At 35.6% G+C, this 20,957-nt stretch overlaps 1 protein-coding gene across 1 annotated transcript in view; it reads left to right on the plus strand.

The window, feature by feature from the left end:
• The window catches only part of GALNT3 (polypeptide N-acetylgalactosaminyltransferase 3), a 45,810-nt gene extending 36,734 nt beyond the window's left edge, over positions 1 to 9,076 (plus strand). The window contains exons 8-11 of the mRNA XM_002749379.7: positions 1,901 to 2,032; positions 2,240 to 2,341; positions 7,011 to 7,163; positions 7,992 to 9,076. Coding sequence (XP_002749425.1) covers positions 1,901 to 2,032; positions 2,240 to 2,341; positions 7,011 to 7,163; positions 7,992 to 8,114 — 510 coding nt within the window. The 3' untranslated portion in view covers positions 8,115 to 9,076. The remainder of the gene's footprint in view (positions 1 to 1,900; positions 2,033 to 2,239; positions 2,342 to 7,010; positions 7,164 to 7,991) is intronic.
• Positions 9,077 to 20,957: the final 11,881 nt, after the last annotated feature.

Here is a 20,957-nt window from a genome sequence, read left to right on the forward strand (position 1 = left end):
AGAATGAACCAGGAATGTCAAGGCTTTTTTTTTTTTCAAGTTCTAGTTCCACTACTTACTGGAAATGTTACTTTGGCAAAGCCTTTGAGTATGTAAAATAGGGAAGTCACTTCATAGAGTGGTTGCAGGGTGGCTGGACATGCAGTGGATGTTAACATGTTTCTTTTCTCTCCTTCCCTGTTTTTAAGAGATGAAATACACATTCTGACTCTCTCCCAGAGTAGCTGTGAAATAAGAAAGTGATAAGTGCTAACAAGTACATGGTACTCTTGTTATTAACCTGTCATAAATAGATTATGCTCTGTAGGACCATGAAACCTAACACACTGAAGTGAGTTCCAATAGTCTTAATAATATTAGATGAGGTAAATTAACTAGAGAGTTTAAGACCATGCTTCAAGGAATAGTACTCATCTCTTTGTAGGAAATAGATAGTGCTAATTTGCAGGGTGGGTGGAAGGTGGAGTATTTATTGGGAGTCAATGGTATCAATATTTTGGCTGTTGTGGTAAAGAAAGATCTGGTTACCTCTTTCCCCTTTTCTTTAGTCTCCAGTATCTCCCAATAGGATGCAAAGTCAGAGCACTACTGTGTTAAATTGCTATCTTTTTACCTGCTGCCATGAAGACAAATTGGGCAGATTGTGTACTGCACAATAGTGTTTGGCTAAGCAGGCAAGTGGGCACTACATGAAGCTTATGCTCTGCTTGTCCCCCACAAAGGTGCACATGAGTCAGCCAGTACCTGTTTGTTACCACAGGATAAATAATAATAAGCTAAACAGAACTTCTGAAGACTCGTGCTTTTTGCTAAAACACCTAGGTTTAGACATTGATGTTGGCATAAGAAAATCTTTTCTTTACTTGGACTGACAAGATTGAGTATTTACTTTTGCATACATTTAGGTATTACCTGTACTTTTTCTCTAATATTTTGCCTGTAGGTCAAATACCTTAAAGTTTAATACTTTTTAAAAAATTATATTCTAGTTCCTTAAAATAAAGGAAAATAAAATTCATTTAATTTGAAAATTGCCTTTTTCTACTAAAGGTTCAGTTGGGGATATTGTTAAGAACAAGCAACACCCTTGGACTAGAAAAATTACTCCTGGCTGGGAGCTGTGGCTCAACGCCTATAATCCCAGCACTTTGGGAGGCTGAGGCGGGTGGATCACAAGGTCAAGAGATCGAGACCATCCTGGTCAACATGGTGAAACCCCGTCTCTACTAAAAATACAAAAATTAGCTGGGCATGGTGGCGCACACCCTGTAGTCCCAGCTACTTGGGAGGCTGAGGCAGGAGAATTGCTTGAACCCAGGAGGCAGAGGTTGCGGTGAGCCGAGATCGTGCCATTGCACTCCAGCCTGGGTAACAAGAGCGAAACTCTGTCTCAAAAAAAAAGAAAAGAAAAAGAAAAATTACTCCCAATGGGTTGTTTCTTGCTGGTAGTTTTCTGTGACCTTGACAGAGAAGAGATAGAAGTTTGTTGTGTATTGGAACTGTTTGTCTATACCTGCTTTCTCACACCTCGCTTTGCAGATCAGTTTTAGGTATAAAGTCAGGACCAATTTTGGGTGCTCCCACTACCATTCTTTTGCCCACAGAATTTCACTAGAAATCTTTGTCTTGTAGGGGATGTTTGTGGCACAAATGAAGAATAAAATAGCATAATTTTAGTATTTTAGTCAGTGCTGATGTGGTCTTGACTCTCTTTAAAGTCAGAAATGAACAGGCAGGCATACTTTATACTTGAATGAATGATGATGCCATTGAATTGCCTCTCGAATTTTTAGCACAGATTTTTAACTATACCAAAATAGAAATACATGTAGTAGAATTTTAATTACTTTATCAGTGTTGTTTTAATTAAGCATTCCCTTTATTTCTCATCTTTTTACAGAAAACATTTGGTGATCTTTCAAAAAGATTTGAAATAAAACACCGCCTTCAGTGTAAAAATTTTACATGGTATCTGAACAATATTTATCCTGAGGTGTATGTGCCAGACCTTAATCCTGTTATATCTGGATATGTGAGTATTTTCCTGTTCCTTTTTCACTTAATATGCTCCTTGCCACCAACCTTTATGTGGTTCCAGGAAAATTGCTGAAATACTTTCTGGTTTATTGCTTTTGAGATTTTTACATTATAATCAGTAACATTACTTTTTAAATTATTTTACAAATATATAAACCCCACAGATTTAAAAACTTTTCATAACTTAAAAATTTTCCTTTAGATTAAAAGCGTTGGTCACCCTCTATGTCTGGATGTTGGAGAAAACAATCAAGGAGGCAAACCATTAATTATGTATACATGTCATGGACTTGGGGGAAACCAGGTGAGCACTGCATTAAAAATCCTTCACTTGTAAAGCATTTACAAGCACAAGTAAGATGTTGCCTATTTTTCAGAAGTCCCAAAGCAGCTTTATACTTGGGTAAGCTGGTATGTACAATGTTTTTAGAACTTGTTTGGCAATTGATATTGATAAGTATTTTATTTTGGTTTTTACTCTGACTCTGAAAACAATTTGAAGTAGCTTACCCATTTAAAAGAAAAAAGAAAAAAGGAGGCCGGGTGCAGTGGCTCACACTTGTCATCCCGACACTTTGGGAAGCCAACGTAGATGGATCACTTGAGGCCAGGTGTTGGAGACCAGCCTGGCCAATATGGTGAAACCTCATCTCTACTAAAAATACAAAAATTAGCCAAGCATGGCGGTACATGCCTGTGTTTCCAGCTACTCGGGAGTCTGAGGCTGGAGAATTGCTTGAACCCAGGATGCGGGGGTTGCAGTGAGCTGAGATCATTCCACTGTACTCCAGACTGGGCAACAAACAAATAAAAAATAATAATAAATAAAGGAAAATGGGAAAATAATAAAATAGAATAATGGTATTTGAAATATTTTAAAAAAGAAACTTCTATATAGATCTTTGATGCTTTGACTTTTGCATGACTATTGGTGTGGTGAGTTTGCAAGTTTGCACATAAAGGCCATAGATAACTGGATTTAATCACAAATTATATCAAGTGTTAATAACAAAATAGGCATTGTAAATTAACTTTGTGGGGCCACAATATTATTTCAGCATGTTCCTCCTCTCTCAGAAGAGGATTCTCCTTGATTAGTGACATTTCTGCTTGTTACTACCTTTTCACTATTTTATTGATGAGATTCAAGTATCAAATATTACTATTTACTTGGCTATGGGTTGAGAACATGTTAAATACAAACTTTCTGTTTTCTTAAGCCTCCTTTTCTTGCCTTTTGCAAATTAACCCCTGGAAAGATTAGACTGTATTTCTCTCATTTGTTCATTCAACAGATTCACTGAGTGATCCCTATATGCTGGATACTAAGATCGATTCAAACTATTTAGATTCTAACTCCTTTAGGAAATCTGTAATTGAGCATTTCCTGAGGGTAATGCATTCAGAGTGTTCTGGGGCTATAGAAAACGTATCTGAATGAGACTGGGTGCTCACCCATTTTCCTGAGAAAGATGACATTTGAAAACATTTTTTTTTAAAGTGGGTAGGAGCTAGTGAGGTGGCTGTTGGGAATAGGAATAGAATAAGAAGAGTGTGAAGGAAAGCGAACTGAGGAGAAGAGCCTGGAGTATCTCTTCTGGGCATTGCAAGTATTTTGGTGTAGAGTTCAAGATGTGCATGGAGGATTTTTTGCAGTAATTAATACCCATGGTGTCCTATTTTAATGGGACAAAACTTTGAGATGTCAGTTTTAGGAAAAAAAGTGGTCCAGTTTATCTCCTGGTCTATCCGCTTCTGTATTTCTTCCTACCCATTAGACTCAGCTTAATCTAGTTCTAATACTCATTTAACTAAATCAATCGATCTAGTAAGGGCAGATGATACAGATGTGCAGAAGCCAGAGCTGGTGAACTGAATCTGTTGCTGGATAATTAAGGTGTAATTCTGAAATAGGATGGAGATATATATGGACACATATAGGTACACATACATCTATACCTATATCTATATACATATGTATCTGTAAATATATGTCTATGTGCATAAATCTATATGCATCTTTTTAAATAATTTTCTGTCCCTCAATATGTTAGAAGAAAAATAGTTGTATAAATAACTGCATTCTTTGGAAATAACACTGATTTAGGTTTGTAAAAAGATTTTGAGCAAAGGTAAATATTTCTGCAATTGCAAAAATCTTATTACTAAATGTAAATCCTTATAAATTTATCTTAGGCTTCTTCTAGCATTACATTTATTTTATCTTAAAGCTGAAGATACATTGTACACATTGTTTTTTTGCATTTTTTTGTTATCATTGTCATAAAGATAGTAACGGCTTTATTATATTTCTGTATCAAAAGTGTGTTTATATTTTAGATAGAATATAGCCATCTTTTAGAAATTGGGGGATGGGAAAAAATTCACATATTCTTTCAACTGACTGTCACCATATTGAAAAGATAAAGTTTCTGATCTTGTGACGCTTATATTCCACAGGAACAAAGAAAAAAAAAACTTTAGAAAAATATAGCAGGTAGTGTGTTTGGGGTGGGGTGGTTACTTTAAGAGGTGAGGGACGACCTCTTTGGAAAAGTAAACTTAGAGTGGAGGCCTGAATGTGTTGAGACAGTGTTCTAGCAGAAGATGCTCATCTTGGAGGAAGGATTTTCAAGGGTGGAGGCCCAGAGGCAGATACATGGAGAAAGAAAAAACCAGCGTGCTTAGAGCAGAGTTGTCTAGCAAAGAAGGGTAGGAAACGAGATCAGGGGCATTGATAAAGGACCTTATCATGTAGGGCTTAATAGGTCGCATTAAGAAACTTGGACTTAATTCTGAGTTTGACAGAAAGGATTGAAGAGTTTTGAGGAGGAGAATACATATTGTCTGGTATATATATTAAACAGATAACTTTGGCTTTTGTTACCCTAACACAATTATTTATTTCATTTTGTTTTATTTCCTTGACATTTTATTTTTAATCAAGCATTGCACTGAGACTGTTTTGAAGATTTTAGTTCCCTGAGTACTAAAATTTTGATATATCATGTAACTTGTTCATTTTTTGGTGTTCCCTTCTACTTTTCATCAGATAATGTTTTACAGCATAAAACTTCATTGGGACAGTATTTGTGTATGCCAAATAAAAGTAAATATTTTGGTTATGTGACTAAATTGGCCAATATTACTAGAGCAATGCAGTTTGAGTCATTATAACTTGATTATACTTACTGCTTTGCCTCATCCACTTTCTCTACTGGTTCTAAGTGATGGATATCTCCAACATTCTCAGCTATCCAATTATGTCATCTTTTTTGTTACCACCGTACTTTTAATATCTTCCAATTTTTATAATTTTCATTTTCATGACTTTTAAATAATTGGTAAAATATTTGACAGCCTTTATTACCATCTTTGAGATCTTAAGGTTTATCTTTCTTAGCCAGGTATAGATAGAATGCTATTTTCATCATCTAAATCCATTTTCTTCCAGTGTTTCCATCTGAAGAACTACTAGTTATAAAAATGACTGATGTTTTACTGGTAGGAGGAGATAAATTAAGCATCAGACCAAGAGTAGGGAAACTCAAGATATGTGGCTCTGTGAATTCAGTGAATGCTTGTAGAGTACCTGCTCTAATATACTAATATACATAAAGGGTTTAACACAGTGCCTGCCTAGCATGTAATAAGGGCTTAACAAATATTAGTGCTCCTACTAATTATTTAATTATTGCAAATCAATTATATTAACTTATTTTATCTTTAGAATGTCAACATTATGAAATATTGGATTTGTAATGGGTGTTATGACTCGATAAATTGCCTGACTTCAGTCTATGGGGAAGCCAGCTCTACACACACAATTCTACTAGAGTACTACAAAAGTTATCTCTGATGTAGTATGGGAAGCTTGAAAAGGGTGTAATTATTTTGCAGCTGGGCAAATTCAGAAAAAGCCACAGAAGGAAGGTAATATTTGAACTGGCTCTTGAAGGATTAAAAAGGAGTTAGGCAGAAAAGGGTCAAAAGGATCTTCCAGGCAGAGGACAGACTGTAAAGCAAAGTCTTAGAGTTATAGATACATATGTTCTGATTGGTAGAATTTTATGAAAGAAGCATCATATATAACTGGGGCAATGGTTGATGCAAGATCAAAAATGAAAGATTTCATGTACCAATTAAGGAATGTGGACTTTATCTTAGCAACAGTAGTGATTCACTTATGCGAGGGCAGTTGGAGATCAAACCAATGCTATAAAATACTGTCTGGCAGCAAATTGGATTGTTGGATGATAGGAACAGAAATTGGAGGTAGCTGTAGGTGTTTCAGTAAAAATTCTGAGAGTCAGAGTAACAGAAGTGAGTACATGGAAGTAAAAATGGATGGGATGTTAACATCTGAGAGGAATAGTACAGCTAAGGGATGAATTACCTGAATATGTGGAGAAAGAGAAGCATCAGCAATAACAATAGCTAAAATGTATGAGAACTCTTCATGTGCCAGTCATTTTTCTAAGTGTATTACACATATTAACCCACTTATCTTCTTAACCCTATGGGTTAGGAGCTATTAAATGACCCATCTTCAAGTGAGAAAACAGGCACGGTGAACAACCCGAAGTCCCTAGTTTAGTGAAAACACCTTTAATTAAGATGAAGAAGAGAGATGGAACACTTGTGGGAGAGAGACAGTTAATGTACTCATTAAAACTCTTCATTCCATTTTCTGAGGAATGTCTGGGGAAGCCTCCCCAGACTTGACAACTTCCAAATGCTGGTATGGGGAGGAAGACAATACCTTCTTAATGAAGTAACCAACTGTTGATGAAGAAAGGCTATTGTATCGTCTATCATAAAAACTCAGCTTATGTTTCTGATAACTATGTTTATTGTATTATTTTGTTGAAATAAAAATGACTTCATTATTTAACAAGTTGCTGATGTATTTACTTATTTTGTAACTGAGCACAGGGGTGCTTTTGTCAATAACAGTGTTCTTCCTTCCACAGTACTTTGAATACTCTGCTCAACATGAAATTCGGCACAACATCCAGAAGGAATTATGTCTTCATGCTGCTCAAGGTCTTGTTCAGCTGAAGGCATGTACCTACAAAGGTCACAAGACAGTTGTCACTGGAGAGCAGATATGGGAGATCCAGAAGGTACCTCAGTGCAGTTACCACCTCTTTAACTATTTTTCTTAGCTCTAATTGTTGTCTGGGAAAATGAGTGGAACATGGTACATTAATATTACCTATCGGAATTTTTCTCCCTTTATTAACTTTGTTATTATGTGTTTCTACCCATGTGATAAGAGAATATATATATGAATTAAGAAGCAAATAATTAAGTTGGTTGGTTGAAGCATGGTATATGCAGATCAATACCTCTGTGAATTGTTAATATTAGTTGCTCATTTTTTTCTATTTAGGGTTTCTTATAATGCTTTTTACAACAGCCATATATTTTTTCTGGCAGAGAGAAGAAAAAAATCATTGTATCTTCTCATTTGAATTGATTAATTGTTTCTGCCCTCTTTAGCACTTTTTCATGAACCTAGAATTGAGAAAAGACATAACTGGTCTCTTAAATATGTTTGAAGGCTTAGCTGTATCATGGCAATTCTTACCTGAACATTGTTTTGTATAAAACTAGAAAAGCTTAACATTGGTTTTTATGATTTATGATGTTATTAAGAGTTTGTCACCTATGGATATATCAAGGGAATACTTGTTTGAAAAAGTGATTCAGAACTTTTTCTGTCTGCCTCTCTTCATTATGTAATACCTTGTTAATTAAACAGTAGTAGTGTAAAAGGCAACTTACACTAGAAGCCAACAAGAGTTTATCAGACATGGTTGATCTTAGAAAGTTTTACTTAAGAATGGTGTCGATTAGGTTTGCTTCAGTGAAACCATAAAGCATTTTTCATATTTATCAGTTAACTATGAGTCTTAAAATTTAATGTCTGTTGTTTCCTTTTATTCTAGGATCAACTTCTATATAATCCATTCTTAAATATGTGCCTTTCAGCAAATGGAGAGCATCCAAGTTTAGTGTCATGCAACCCATCAGATTCACTCCAAAAATGGATATTTAGCCAAAATGATTAAGTGTTCCTTAAAATTAAGGAGTTGAAAAAGGAGATATTCTTTCTCAGAAAACTGTGACTAGGCATACACTGTAGTTTTCAAAAATTATGCAAAAGCAGCTAATTGTAACTTATTCCAAATGCATTTTTCTTATTTATATCTTAAAATATCTATGTAGCACTACTACAGAAATTCTGCAAGTTTCTGTTTCAAAGCACAATAACTAGTAATACCAAAGACTATTTCAAAATGTCCAGATGTAGGGGAAGAGATGTTTACAGTATGATGAAAATAATTTTCCAAGTGAAGTGGTGTTTGTGTGTTTTGTACACTTAGGGATATATATAACTACATTCACACACTCACAGTTTAAAATATTTCCCCTAGCTTTTTGGGGGTATAGAAAGAAAGATTTGTTACTGTATTTTTTTAACTACATAGAAGTGGATAAATGAAGGTCAACTTTGGCCTCTATGTATAAACCAAGAAATTTTTACAGAGCTAGAATTTATTATTTTAAAATGCAGGTGAACTTTTTTTGCCTTTGGTTTACTTGTCTGTCAAATGTTTTCTTAAACATGAAACTGAATAAGGAGAGGAATATTTTTATCACTTAAATTTCTTGGCAAATTTTAAAATATTTTTAGTCTGCAGCTCACTCCACTTGAAGCATTTAAGTCTTCCTTACATGACTTTTCTTAAGTAACTATACTGTGTATTTTCCAAAGCACTTTTTAAAAATTTTTTATAAATTACTATCTGTTGAAAATGTGTCATTTTCCTTTCTCTAGTATTTCTTTTCTTATCAAAATTCACTAATCTTGAATGTTTGTGACAAATGCAGAATACTTGACTCATTTAAAGCTAAATTTTATTACTGAATCAATTTTAATTGTAATGGATTTTTGACCTTGTAATGGATTCTTTTCATCAAATAAAGCCTTATTTTTATGTGGAAAACACAATAAAAATCCTCAACACTATTGTAATCATTTGATTAAGTTTTTCCTCTTACGGGTAGAATCTATAATCGATAATAGGTAGGGGAATATAGATTTTTATATGCTGAATTCCTAAGAACCTATTGTTTGTAAAGCCATCTGATATTTCTTAAGGCACAAAAAATTGGGAATAGCAAATCTTCTGTGTTCAATATTTAGAAAATTTTGTATTTTTGATGATTTTCCTTGAGCAACTGATAGAGTGACTTTTTTTAACAATTTGATGCTCGCCTAGGAGATTTAACACTTTTGTTGTTGGTGGTGGTGGTCATTTTATATTTAGATCTCCTTTATTCTTGTTGCAGAAGTAAAATATGATTGGTTTAATATTTTAAACCTAGCAGAGTCTCAACTGTATTAAAAAGAGCATATCTTAGTTATTGGCCCCATCTTCTCATTGTTTGTTTATAAATTTGAATTTCATTAAGAAGCCTGCATTCTCAGCTGGACATGTTGGTCCAGCCTCTAATCCCAGCACTTTGGTAGGCAAAGGCAGGAGGATCATTTGAGCTTGGGAGTTCCAGACCAGCCTGGGCAACATTACAAAATCTCGTCTCTACTAAAAAAAAAAAATTTTTTTTTTAAAGAAATTAAAAATAAAATTAGCTCGGTGTGGTGACACACATCTGTAGTTCCAGCTATACAGGAGGGTGAGGTGTAAGCATTGCTTGAGCTTGGGCGATCGAGGCTACAGTGAGCTATAATTACACTACTGCACTTCCGACTGTGTGACTGAGCAAGACAAGACTCTTTAAAAAAAAAAAAAGCCTACATTCTCTAGTTGATTGATTCAACTAATGTATATTATGTACCTAATTTTCTGTCAGAAGTTGTATTAGTCCATTTTCATGCCGCTGATAAAAACATACCCGAGACTGGATAATTTCTTAAGAAAAAGAGGTTTGTTGTACTCACAGGTGTGCACGGCTGGGGAGGTCTCACAATCATGGCAGAAGTTGAAAGGCATGTTTTGCATGGTGGCAGACAATACAGAATGAGAACCAAGGGAAACGGGTTTTCCCTTATAAAACAATCAGGTCTCATGGGACTTATTCCCTACCACAACAACAGTATGGGGAAACCACTTCGTTTATTCAATTATTTACTACTGGGTCCCTCTCACATGTGGGAATTATGAGAACTACAATTTAACATGAGACTTGGGTGGGGACATAGCCAAACATATCAGAAGTTTTGGTAGGCAGAGTAAGACTTGTTATTGCCTTTGAGCTATGTCTCATGGGTCAGAAAGAAAAATAATTTCAAAGTAGATTGTACCAGTAGACATGAATATCTATCAGCATATATTGCTCTTAGGTCTTATTATATCTCTAAAAACAAAATTATTTTTCAAATATATTTTATAAGTGAACTTAGGTACCGCATAATTTTTAAAAAACCAAAGTGTATTTATTAGTCATATGTTGTCATATCATGATCCAAATGAAATCTCCTTAGAGTAGGTTGATACTGTTATGGGAAAGTCCTTCTTAGCTGATTTTGGAGCCTCAGGCTATTGCTCAAGTGTCATACAAATCATGTCATTAAGAACTGGACCATTAGGGTAGGTAGTGCCTTTTAAAAGTCTGAGTTTTGGAACAATGGTAACAGGGAGTTATTTATGGAGCCTGGCTGCCATCCACCTGAGACTTAACTGCACTCAAGTGTGAAATTGTGAAATTCGTGCTCAATTTGAAGCTGCCATGGCAAATGGTCTGGTTACAGAAGACCTGGCATGCTGCCTTCATTCCAGAGGACCAAGTCCTAAGAACTCTAGGTTGGTAAGCTGCACTGCCAAATCCACTAGGGTTAACCTGATGGGCAAGCTCACAGAAATCCGAGAGGGGATCACACAATGAACAGTAGGAGAAATACGCAACACACTAAAATTGCCCATTACTATTACCAATTATGATGGACTTTTAAGCCCCTGTATTAGCAGAGACTGGCCCTGGACAATTTAAATAAATACTTTATAAGCCATCAAAATATTAAGCGCAAAAAGGTAGAGAGTTACTATTGCTGAAGAAGACAAGGCTGACCTTATAGAAAAGACTAGAAAAAAAATAATTTTTAAAATGCTGTTACATGCGGATGAGAATTGTAAAAGACAGGGAAAACAAAAATCCAGGAAGATTCTGTAATCAAATTGCTTCACAATTTAAAGACAGTAGAAATAATATCTTTAGACAATGCATTTTTAGTATGATTTGTGCAGGAAAGATGTTTGCAGAACTTCCGGAAACCAGTTCATACTCTGTAAAAGGCCTTGGCCCTATAGTAGAATATCTGTGAAGGAATTAATACATATATACCAACGCAGTGGCATATGTGTGTGTGTAGTGTGTATTAAATTAAAATATTTGACATGTTTTTTTATGAATTTATGTTTTAATTACCTTTTCCAAATTATCAACCCACCCAGTCTTTCCTTTTCCAGTCCTACAGTCCTACCTTTTCACATCATCAGCCCAACTATATTGCAAAGGAGAGTCCTCTGGCACAAATAGTCTCTCCTGCTCTCTAGTTTTTCATAATATCTAGGAAAATTTTGTGTCTGTTTTAGGGATTGTGTTAGGCACCAGGCACTAATAACATACAAAATAGTCCCCATTTGAAGGCAGGGAAAGTTATGGTTTAGTGATAGGGTCATCAGTATGGTCTCATAATAATAATGTTTTGAAGAGAAATAGGCCCATGATGGAGTCAACATATTCAACTTCTGGTGAGTCCACTGACAGGAGCTAGAGGAGAAAACAGGCACCCCATATTTTAGAGGTAAATAATTAAAGTAATGCTTCTTAAACCTTATTGTGCACACCTGGGGATCTCATTAAAATGCAGATTCTGATTGATTAAGTCTGGGATAGAGCTTGTAATTTTGTATTTCTGACAAACTTTCAGGTGATACCAAAGCAGCTGGCCCTGGTATCACACTTTGAATAAAAAGGGCTACCCAGTGAACCAGTGTCCAGGTTTCTTTGAGACTACCATGGTGACTTCGAACATGCTTGACATCCATAATTACTTTGAGTACCACCAGAATTCAATTCCTCTCTATCATCCATTATGATCATTATGCTTCCCAGGCGTATATATCTTCTTCCAATATATCTTCTGCTACAAAGAACCTCCAAGTTGCTAAATTCAATACCCATTTTCCTGCTGCTGTTTACTCAAGCTCTGCAGCAGTTGAAACAATTCATTGCACTATCACTTTTGAAATTGGTGACACTCTCTCCTCTCTGGGCTTTGATGGCACCACAAGCTTCTATCTCCAGTCCCACACCTCTGCTTCAAACCATCATTATATCTCACATGGACTAAAATGGTCTAACTAATTGCTCTATTTTTTGGTCATTTCTCATTGATTTTTTTTCACAGCAACTTAACTTTTTAAATAAAACAACAACATAGCTCCTCTGCTTTATTATCTTCCAATGGCTCTCAAATTGTTCTTAGAGTAAAATTCTTGCTTCTGGTTATAGCCTATGAGTTCCTATATGACCCACTCCATGCCAATTTCTCCTCCCTTATCTAGGACCACCTTTTCTGTGCTGAGTGTGTTTCATTTGGAGTAGTTGCCTTCTATTTGGCTCGTGTTTCAAACTGATTATTGCTTTAGAGCCTCTGTTTTCTTTGTCCCGATGCCCCTTGTAACAGTATCTTTTACATGTTTCTGTTCTCAGCTCAAATAATAAAATCTGGGAAGAGACCATCTTTTATGCAGTAGCCCAGTCACTACTGAATCACATGATTATTTCCTTTGTTACATTTACTACTGCTTGAAATTTTATGTGTGAACTTATCTTTTGTTTCCATAAAATGTCATCTTCACAAAAGAAAGGTGGCACATATACACCATGGAATACTATGTAGCGATAAAAAAGGATGAGTTCATGTCCTTTGCAGGGACATGGATGAAGCTGCAAACCATCATTCTCCATAAACTGACACAAGAACAGAAAACCAAACACCACATGTTCTTACTCATAAGTGTTGAACAATGAGAACACATGGACACAGGGAGGGGAATTTCACACACTGGGGTCTGGGGGTGGGGGGCGAGGGAAGGAATAGCAAGGTGTGGGGGGATTGGGGAAGGATAGCATTAGGAGAAATATGTAATGCAGATGATGGGGCGACGGATGCAGCAAACCACCACCATGACACATGTACACCTACATAACAAACCTGCATGATCTGCATAGGTACCCCAGAACTTCAAATATAGCAAATAAATTTTTTTAAAAAAGAAAAAGAAAAAAAAGGTTTGACTAGAATTGAAAACAAAAAGTAATAATGAAATCCATATCATGTTAAAATTTAGGTAAATTCAGTATATCATCAACATAAAACAACTCTATTTTTCAAGGACGTTTACATTAAATAAGGAATCTGTACCAATGAGGATGGACTATGAGTATAGGAATGAAGAATGAAGAGAAAAATATGAGCAAAAGTAAAAAAGGACAAAAAAGACAGATTTTTCTTAGATTGATGAAGAGCAACAACAAAAACTCTTGATAAGAAAAGTTTTTTGAGTAGATACATTATTTCTTCAAAAGACATGTTACAGAAAACATAGGTTTATTTACAATATTCTATAGTACAAGAATAATGGAACCAAGAAATAGTGGTACTAGTTCACATAGCACAGTGTATCTATGAAACTCATTACTTAAAAGAGTTTATATAGGTAAAAATTTTGAATAAAGTAGACTCAACAAAATTGATGACTGACAAATTCACAATCAATAAGAAAAAAATAGAACGAATGGCATGTCCCCATGTTTTCAGAGTAACATATCTGAAACATCCCTTGGATACTACATCTGTCATATAGCATGTTCCCTTGAAAGTTAATTATGAGAGTATTAGCTTTTATTTAATATTATCATAATTTTATGATATTCCTTTAAAAATCTCAGTCATATATTGTGTAAATTATCATGGGAGAAGTCTAATTTTTTCCAGTGGATCTTTTGAAAATGTTTCTTCTTTAAAAATAACATTGATTGTGAAAAATACTTTTCTTTGAAAGCACAGGTGGAGTTCATGGTGTCAAAAAAGTTATTTTTAAGAATGTACTTTTAAAAATAAATAATTTTTACTTGTTTGTAAAAAATCCTTGTTAACTAGATGTAGCATTATTTCTGATATTCTGTGTTAGAATGCATTGTTATTTTATTTTCTACATTGCCAGCAGTAGAAATTAACTCTGGATGATTTAAGTGGAAAAGAAGTTTGTTGAAAGGATATTGAGTAGTTCACAGAGTCATTTGGAACACTAGAGAAAAGGCTTAAAAAATGGGCAGGCAGGATAAAGCAAAGCGCATGGCTTTGAAGGTAAAATTATGCTGCAGAACTTGACTGGTGAGGATATTCTTTCTGCTTCCAGCAAATGCTAGATAAATGGTTTGTACCTCTCATTCCCCTGGCATTGGCACTGCCTGCTGCTGACATTGGCTACTTATGACCCCCCTGCTATAGCTGTGACTGGATCCTCGAAGTAACTGCTACTATTGCTGCCAGAATAGATTCTCCACTGAGTGCTTCTTTTCTCACTGGTTCCCAAGTCAATATCCAAGCTGAATTCAGAGTAACTGAGCCTATTCATGTGCCCTGCCCTCAAGGCAATGGAGACTATGAAAGCAAGTATCTGACTTTGCAGCTTCTGCAGTTAAAGGTGGAAATTTCACAGGTGCAGAAAGGGAGTTCAGATACCAGGTGGCTAAAAAAAGAAAAAAAAAAGCAAACAACTTTAGCACAAATCTTAGGATTTGTAAACTATAGCATTCTTTTCTTCACTACCTTTTAAACTGTAAACATTTAAATGATTATATATATGTATTTTATATATTTATAAATGCCATTCATATATTCATTATATATATATATATATATAGCATTCATTTAATCATATTGTCATATTGTAGGCACTTTATTGCTTTTCTTTTGTTGACTTTGAAATAGGTCAAAGTTAATACTATTTTTCTAATTTCTGTACTCTGTGGAGTTAGATAGCATATTCATAATTTGTTTTCTCTGAGCAGCAATTTGTTTTTAAAATTAATTCTTATTGCAAAATAATTTACATACAATGAAATGCACAAAATTTAAGAGTTCAGTTTAATGAGTTTTGACTTGTAGATATCCCTGTAACTGCCACCCAAAACAAAATCTAGAATATTTCCTCCACACCAGAAAGTGCTCTGCATCTCCCTCTACTCAAACTTTCAACCTTGAAACAACCATCCTGATTTCTATCGGCATGCATTAGCATCAATTATTATTTTGTTTCATCTAAATGGAATCATACATTACATATTTTTGTACCTGCTTTTCGTTGTTCTTTTTCATGTTTTTTGATATTAATCCATGAGGTTTTGTCTACTTGTAGACCTACTTTTCAAGTGCTGAGTAATATTCCATGTATAGATATACCACAGTTTGTCCATTCTTTCATTAACAGCCATTTGAGTTATTTCATAATTTTGGATATTTTGAATAAGGGGGCTATGATCATTCATATACAATGTTTTTACCTTTATTATTTATCACTGGAGAAACAGTTCTACAATGAAACATCTTTAATGTTTTCCAGTGAAAAATGTTTTTACTTTTAAAAACATTGATGGATACCACGTATGTTTAACTTTAAAAGGTATAGGTTTTTTTTAAATGGTTGTGATATTTCACATTTCCACCAGCAACATGCGAGAGTTCCCAGTGGTTACATATCCTTGCCAAAAATTTGATATCTTCAGTCTTTTTTATTTTAAATATTCTAGTATGTATCTTGTGGTGGTTTTAATTGTTATTTCCCTGATAAGCCCCTTTTTATGTTTATATTGAACAGTCATTTTTTTTGGTAAAATGTTTACATATTATATGCATATTTATTGAGATTTCTTCATTATTGATTTGCAGATCTTTATATATTCTAAATATAAGTTCTTTGTTAGATATTTGTATTGTAAATATTTTCTCCAAGTCTGAAGCTTGACTTTCTTATAACGTTTTTAATGTGCAGAAGTTCTTATTTTTGATGTGTAATTTATCAAGTTTTCTTTTATGTTTAGTGCTCTTTATGCTGTAAAGAAATCTTTGCCTATCCCAAATATATGAAGACCTATTTCTATGTTTCTTCTAGATGCTTTATTTTTCTAACTTTTATTTTAGGTCAATAATTAATTTTGAAATAATTTTTGTGCACAGAGTAGGAGGTCGATATTTATTAATTGAGTTTTCCATTGTTCAAACACTATTTGGTAACTTTCTTTCTTGAAGGAATTGATATGGTTTGGTTGTGCTCCTACCCAAATCTCATATTGAATTATAGTTCCCATAATCCCCACATGTCCTGGGAGGGAACAGGTGGAGACAGTTGAATCACGGCAGAGGTTCCCCCATCCTGTGATCACGATAGTGTGTGAGTTCTCATGAGATCCGAGTTTATAAGGAGCTTTTCCCCTTTTTTCTCTGCACTTCTGCCTGTCATCACATAAAGACTGATGTGTTTGCTGCTGCTTCTGCTGTGATTACAAGTTTTCTGAAGCCTCCTCAGCCATAAAGAACCGTGAGTCAATTAAACCTCTTTCCTTTATAAATTACCCACTCTCAGGCAGTCCTTTATAGCAAAAACAAACTAATATAGGAATTGTGTCAGTACTCTTGTTAAAAATGAGTGGATGCTGTGCTTGTGTATATCAATTTCGGAACTCATTCTTCTGTTTTATTGGTCTACCTGTCTTTGCTTATGGCAATACACACTGTCTTAATTACTGTAGTTTTATAGATTGCGTATTGTCCTACTTTCTTATTCTGTTTTAAGTTTATTTTGACTATTTTAGATTATTTGCATTTCTCCTGTAAATTTTGGAATCTACTTGTTAATTTACTTTTCCTCCCACAGTGTTTATGCCTTATTGTTCTTTTTCTTACCTTTTTACATTTATTGGGACTTTTAATACAATGTCGAATAGAAGTAATAATGAACATCCTTGCATTTTTTTCTGTTCTTGAGAGGTAAGTATTCACTGTTTTACCCTTAAATGTGGTCTTTGCTGTAGTTTTTGCACTTATCAAATTCAGGAAATTTCCATCCAGTCCTAGTTTGAGAATTTGTACCATGCATGAGTGTTAAATTTTGTCAATGATAGGATTTTATCCTTTATCCTACTTATATTGTGAATTACCTATGTGCTTTTCTTGTGTTAAACCGATCTTACATACATGGGATAAACTACACTTGGTCATAATGAAGTATTCCTCTTATAAAATGGATTAAAAAAAGAGTAATCTACTTTTCTGTCTGTAGAGATATTCCTATTCTGGACATTTTGTATTAATGGAGTCATGTAATATGTTGTTTTCTGTGACTGGCCTATTAATTTAGGCACAATATTTTCAGGATTTATGTCTACTGCAACAAGTATCAGCATTTTTTTAATGACCAAATAATATTTCATTTTAAGGATAAGCCACCTTTGTTTATTTATCACTTAATGGACATTTGACACTTTTTGACTATTATAAATAATTCTGCTGTCAACACAAAAACATTTGTGGATAAGTTTTTGTTTATAAGACTGTTATTTATTTATTTAGAGATGGGGTCTGGCTCTGTCACCAGGCTAGAATGCAGTGGTGTGGTCTCTGCTCACTAAAGCCTTGCCATCCTCCCTCCTTAGTCTCCTGAATAGCTGAGACTTACAGGCATGTACCACCACACCCAGCTAATTTTTGTATTTTTTGTAGAGATGATGTCTGACTTTGTTGCCCATGCTAATCTCTAATGCCTAAGCTCAAGAAATTCACCTGCCTCAACCTTCTGAAGTGCTGGGATTACAGGCATAAGCCACCACACCTGGCTGAAAACCCGTTTTTAATTCTCTTGAGTACCTCACTAGGAGTGGAATTGCTGGTTTATATGGTCACTCTACGTTAATCACTTGAGAAATTACCTATTGTTTTCCAAAGCAGCTGCACCATTTTACAACTCCATCAGCAATGTATGAGGGTTCTGATTTCTCCTCATTCTGACCAACATTTTTATTATCTAACTTTTTTATTCTAGCCATCCTTGTGGGTTTGAATTGGTATCTCATTTGGGTTTTTATTTGCATTTCTCTGATGAATAATTATGTTGAACATCTTTATGCACTTATTGGCCATTTGTATATTTTCCTTGAAAAAAATGTTTATTGTGATTATTTGCCCATTTTTAACTTGGATTATTTGTCTTTTTTTCTTATTAAGTTGTAAGGGTTATTTATATATTGTGGAAAGTCCCATATAAGAGATATGATCTGCAAATATTTTCTCCCATTATGTAAAATTGTAATTTCGCTTTCTTGGTGGTTTCCTTTGAAGGACAAAGTCTTAATTTTTACCAAGTTCAAACTATCAATTTTTTTTCTTTTGTTGCTCATACTTTTAATGCCATATGTAAGAACTGTTTGCTGAATATGAGGTCATGAAGATGTATCTCTGTGTGTTCTTCAAGGAGTTTTTATAGTTTTCAGTTTTAAATTTAGGTCTTTGATGCATGTTAAGTTTGTTTTGTTTTGTTTTGCATATGGTGTGAAGTAAGGCTTCAACTTCATTATTTTGCATGTCGGTATTCATTAGTCTCAGAACCATTTGTTGAAAAGACTATTCTTTCTCCCATTAAATTGTTGTGGCACTCTTCTCAAAATCAGTTTACCGTAGAAACATGGTTTCTCAATTCAGTTCAGTTTATCTATATTCTGTCCTTGTGCTAGCACCACAGTATTTTGATTGTCATTGTTTTGAAGTAAGTTTTGAAATAGAGAAGTGTGTTTTTTTTTGTACTTTGCTTTCTGTGTTGTCAATATTGTTTTAGCTCTTATGTATCCTTTGCAATTTTACATGAATGTTAGTATCTGCTTGTGAATTTCCACAATGATGTCTGGGATTCTGATAGAGATTGCCATTTTAACAATATTAAGTCTTCTGATCCATGAACATGGGATGTTTTTCCATTTATTATAATATGCAATTTCTTTCAATTATGTTTTATAGTTTGTAGACTATAAATTTTGAACTTCTTTTGTTAAATTTATTCCTGTCTTTATTTTTGCTGCAATCATACATTTTCTTAGTTTTTTGAGTTTATTTTGAATTCATTGCAAGTGTATAGAATTACAATTGATTTTTATATATTGATCTTGTATTTTGAAACCTTGCTGAATTGTTAGTTTTAATAGTTTGTTAGTGAATTCCTTAGGGCTTCCTATATACAAGATCATGCTATCTGTGTGTAGAAATAGTTTTTCCTGATCAGTCCTTTTTGAGGTGACTCCTTGGATATACAGGGGTCAGGGAGGTGCTTAAGGAGGCAGTCTGTACTTTATAGGAGCTCAAGTGCTGAGCTGTGAGCTCCATTGATCATTCAGGGCTGTTAGGCCAGTACATTTAAGTCTGCTGCAGCAGAACTCATAAAACCCCTTTTTTTCTTCAGATAATCTGTCTCCAGGAGTTAGGGCTTTCTTTATGAGTATCCGTCGCACCTTCCTGCCCAGCTGGGAGGCAGTCTAGTCACTATTTGCCTGCCAAGACTCCTCCCTGCTGCTGTGGGGTCCGCCCTGTTGCCCTGGGCTCCTCCCTGCTGCCGTGGGCTCTGCCCTGCTGTTGTGGGCTCCGCCCTGTTGCCGTGGGCTCCGCCCTGCTGTCGTGGGCTCCACCCTATTGGCGGACTCTCTCTCTTATGGTGGGTTGCCTTGGCAATGGCAGGCTGCATCAGCAATGGGAGTGTACTGAGGCAGTATGCCTCGGTAATGGCAGACGCCCCTCCCCCACTGAGCTGGACCATCCTGGGTTCAGCTGTGCCCACAGTGAAACTCTCAACCCCGAGCGTTTTGAATTGCCGTTTTGTTTGTCCCTGTGGGGGTGGGACCTGCCAAGCCTCATCACCTGGCTCCCTGCTTCATAGCCCTCTTTTTTTTTAATTTAAAGTTGAACAGTTGACTCTCTTCCAGGTGTTTCAGTCGGCTGCTGATAGGGCACCAGGATCTGTGTGATTTCCCATGCAGCGACCCACTGTGCCAGCTCAAACCTCTCTTCCCGGGAAACTCCTGGTCTGGCTCACTGTCCAGGTCCCGTTAAATCAGATGAATATGCTAATCTGCCCTCCCAAATCTCAGATTGCCAGTTCAACAGGGCACCCAGATCAGTGCATTCTGTGCTGAGTGCCACTGCTCTGCGGCGCTGGCCGAAATGGCTGCGTGAGCCAAAACAGCTGTGCTGGCGTCCCTTGTCTCTCCTACATCTGGGAGTTTCCCCGTTCTGTGGGCAAGAAAGATCCGTCTGGAAATGCGGATTGAACTCACCCTCTGCATCTTCACTGAGAGCTGCAATCCTGATTTGTTCCTACTGTGCCATCCTGGCAGCCCCCCTCACTGTTCTGCAGCTGCTACAGATGTACCCCAGACAAGCAGGGCCTGGAGTGGATCTCAGATGTCCTACAGCAGAGGGGGCTAGACTGTTAGAAGAAAAACTAAGTAACAGAAATACTTCATCATCAACAATATGGGGACCCACTTGGAGAACCAATCGAAAAGTAAGCAACTACTCAGACGACAGGTGGATAAACCCTCAAAGATGGGAAGAAACCAGCACAAAAAGGAGGAAAACACCCTAAACCAAAATACCTCACCTCCTACAAAGGACCAAAACTCCTCACCAGCAAGGGAACAAAGTTGGACGGAGAATGAGTGTGATGAAATGATGGAATCAGACTTTAGAAGGTGGGTAATGAGAAACTTCCGTGAGCTAAAAGAATATGTTCTAAATCAATGCAAAGAAACTAAGAACCTTGAAAAAAGATTTGAGAAAT

This window comes from Callithrix jacchus, chromosome 6 (assembly GCF_049354715.1).
Source record: "Callithrix jacchus isolate 240 chromosome 6, calJac240_pri, whole genome shotgun sequence".
Lineage (NCBI taxonomy): Eukaryota > Metazoa > Chordata > Mammalia > Primates > Cebidae > Callithrix > Callithrix jacchus.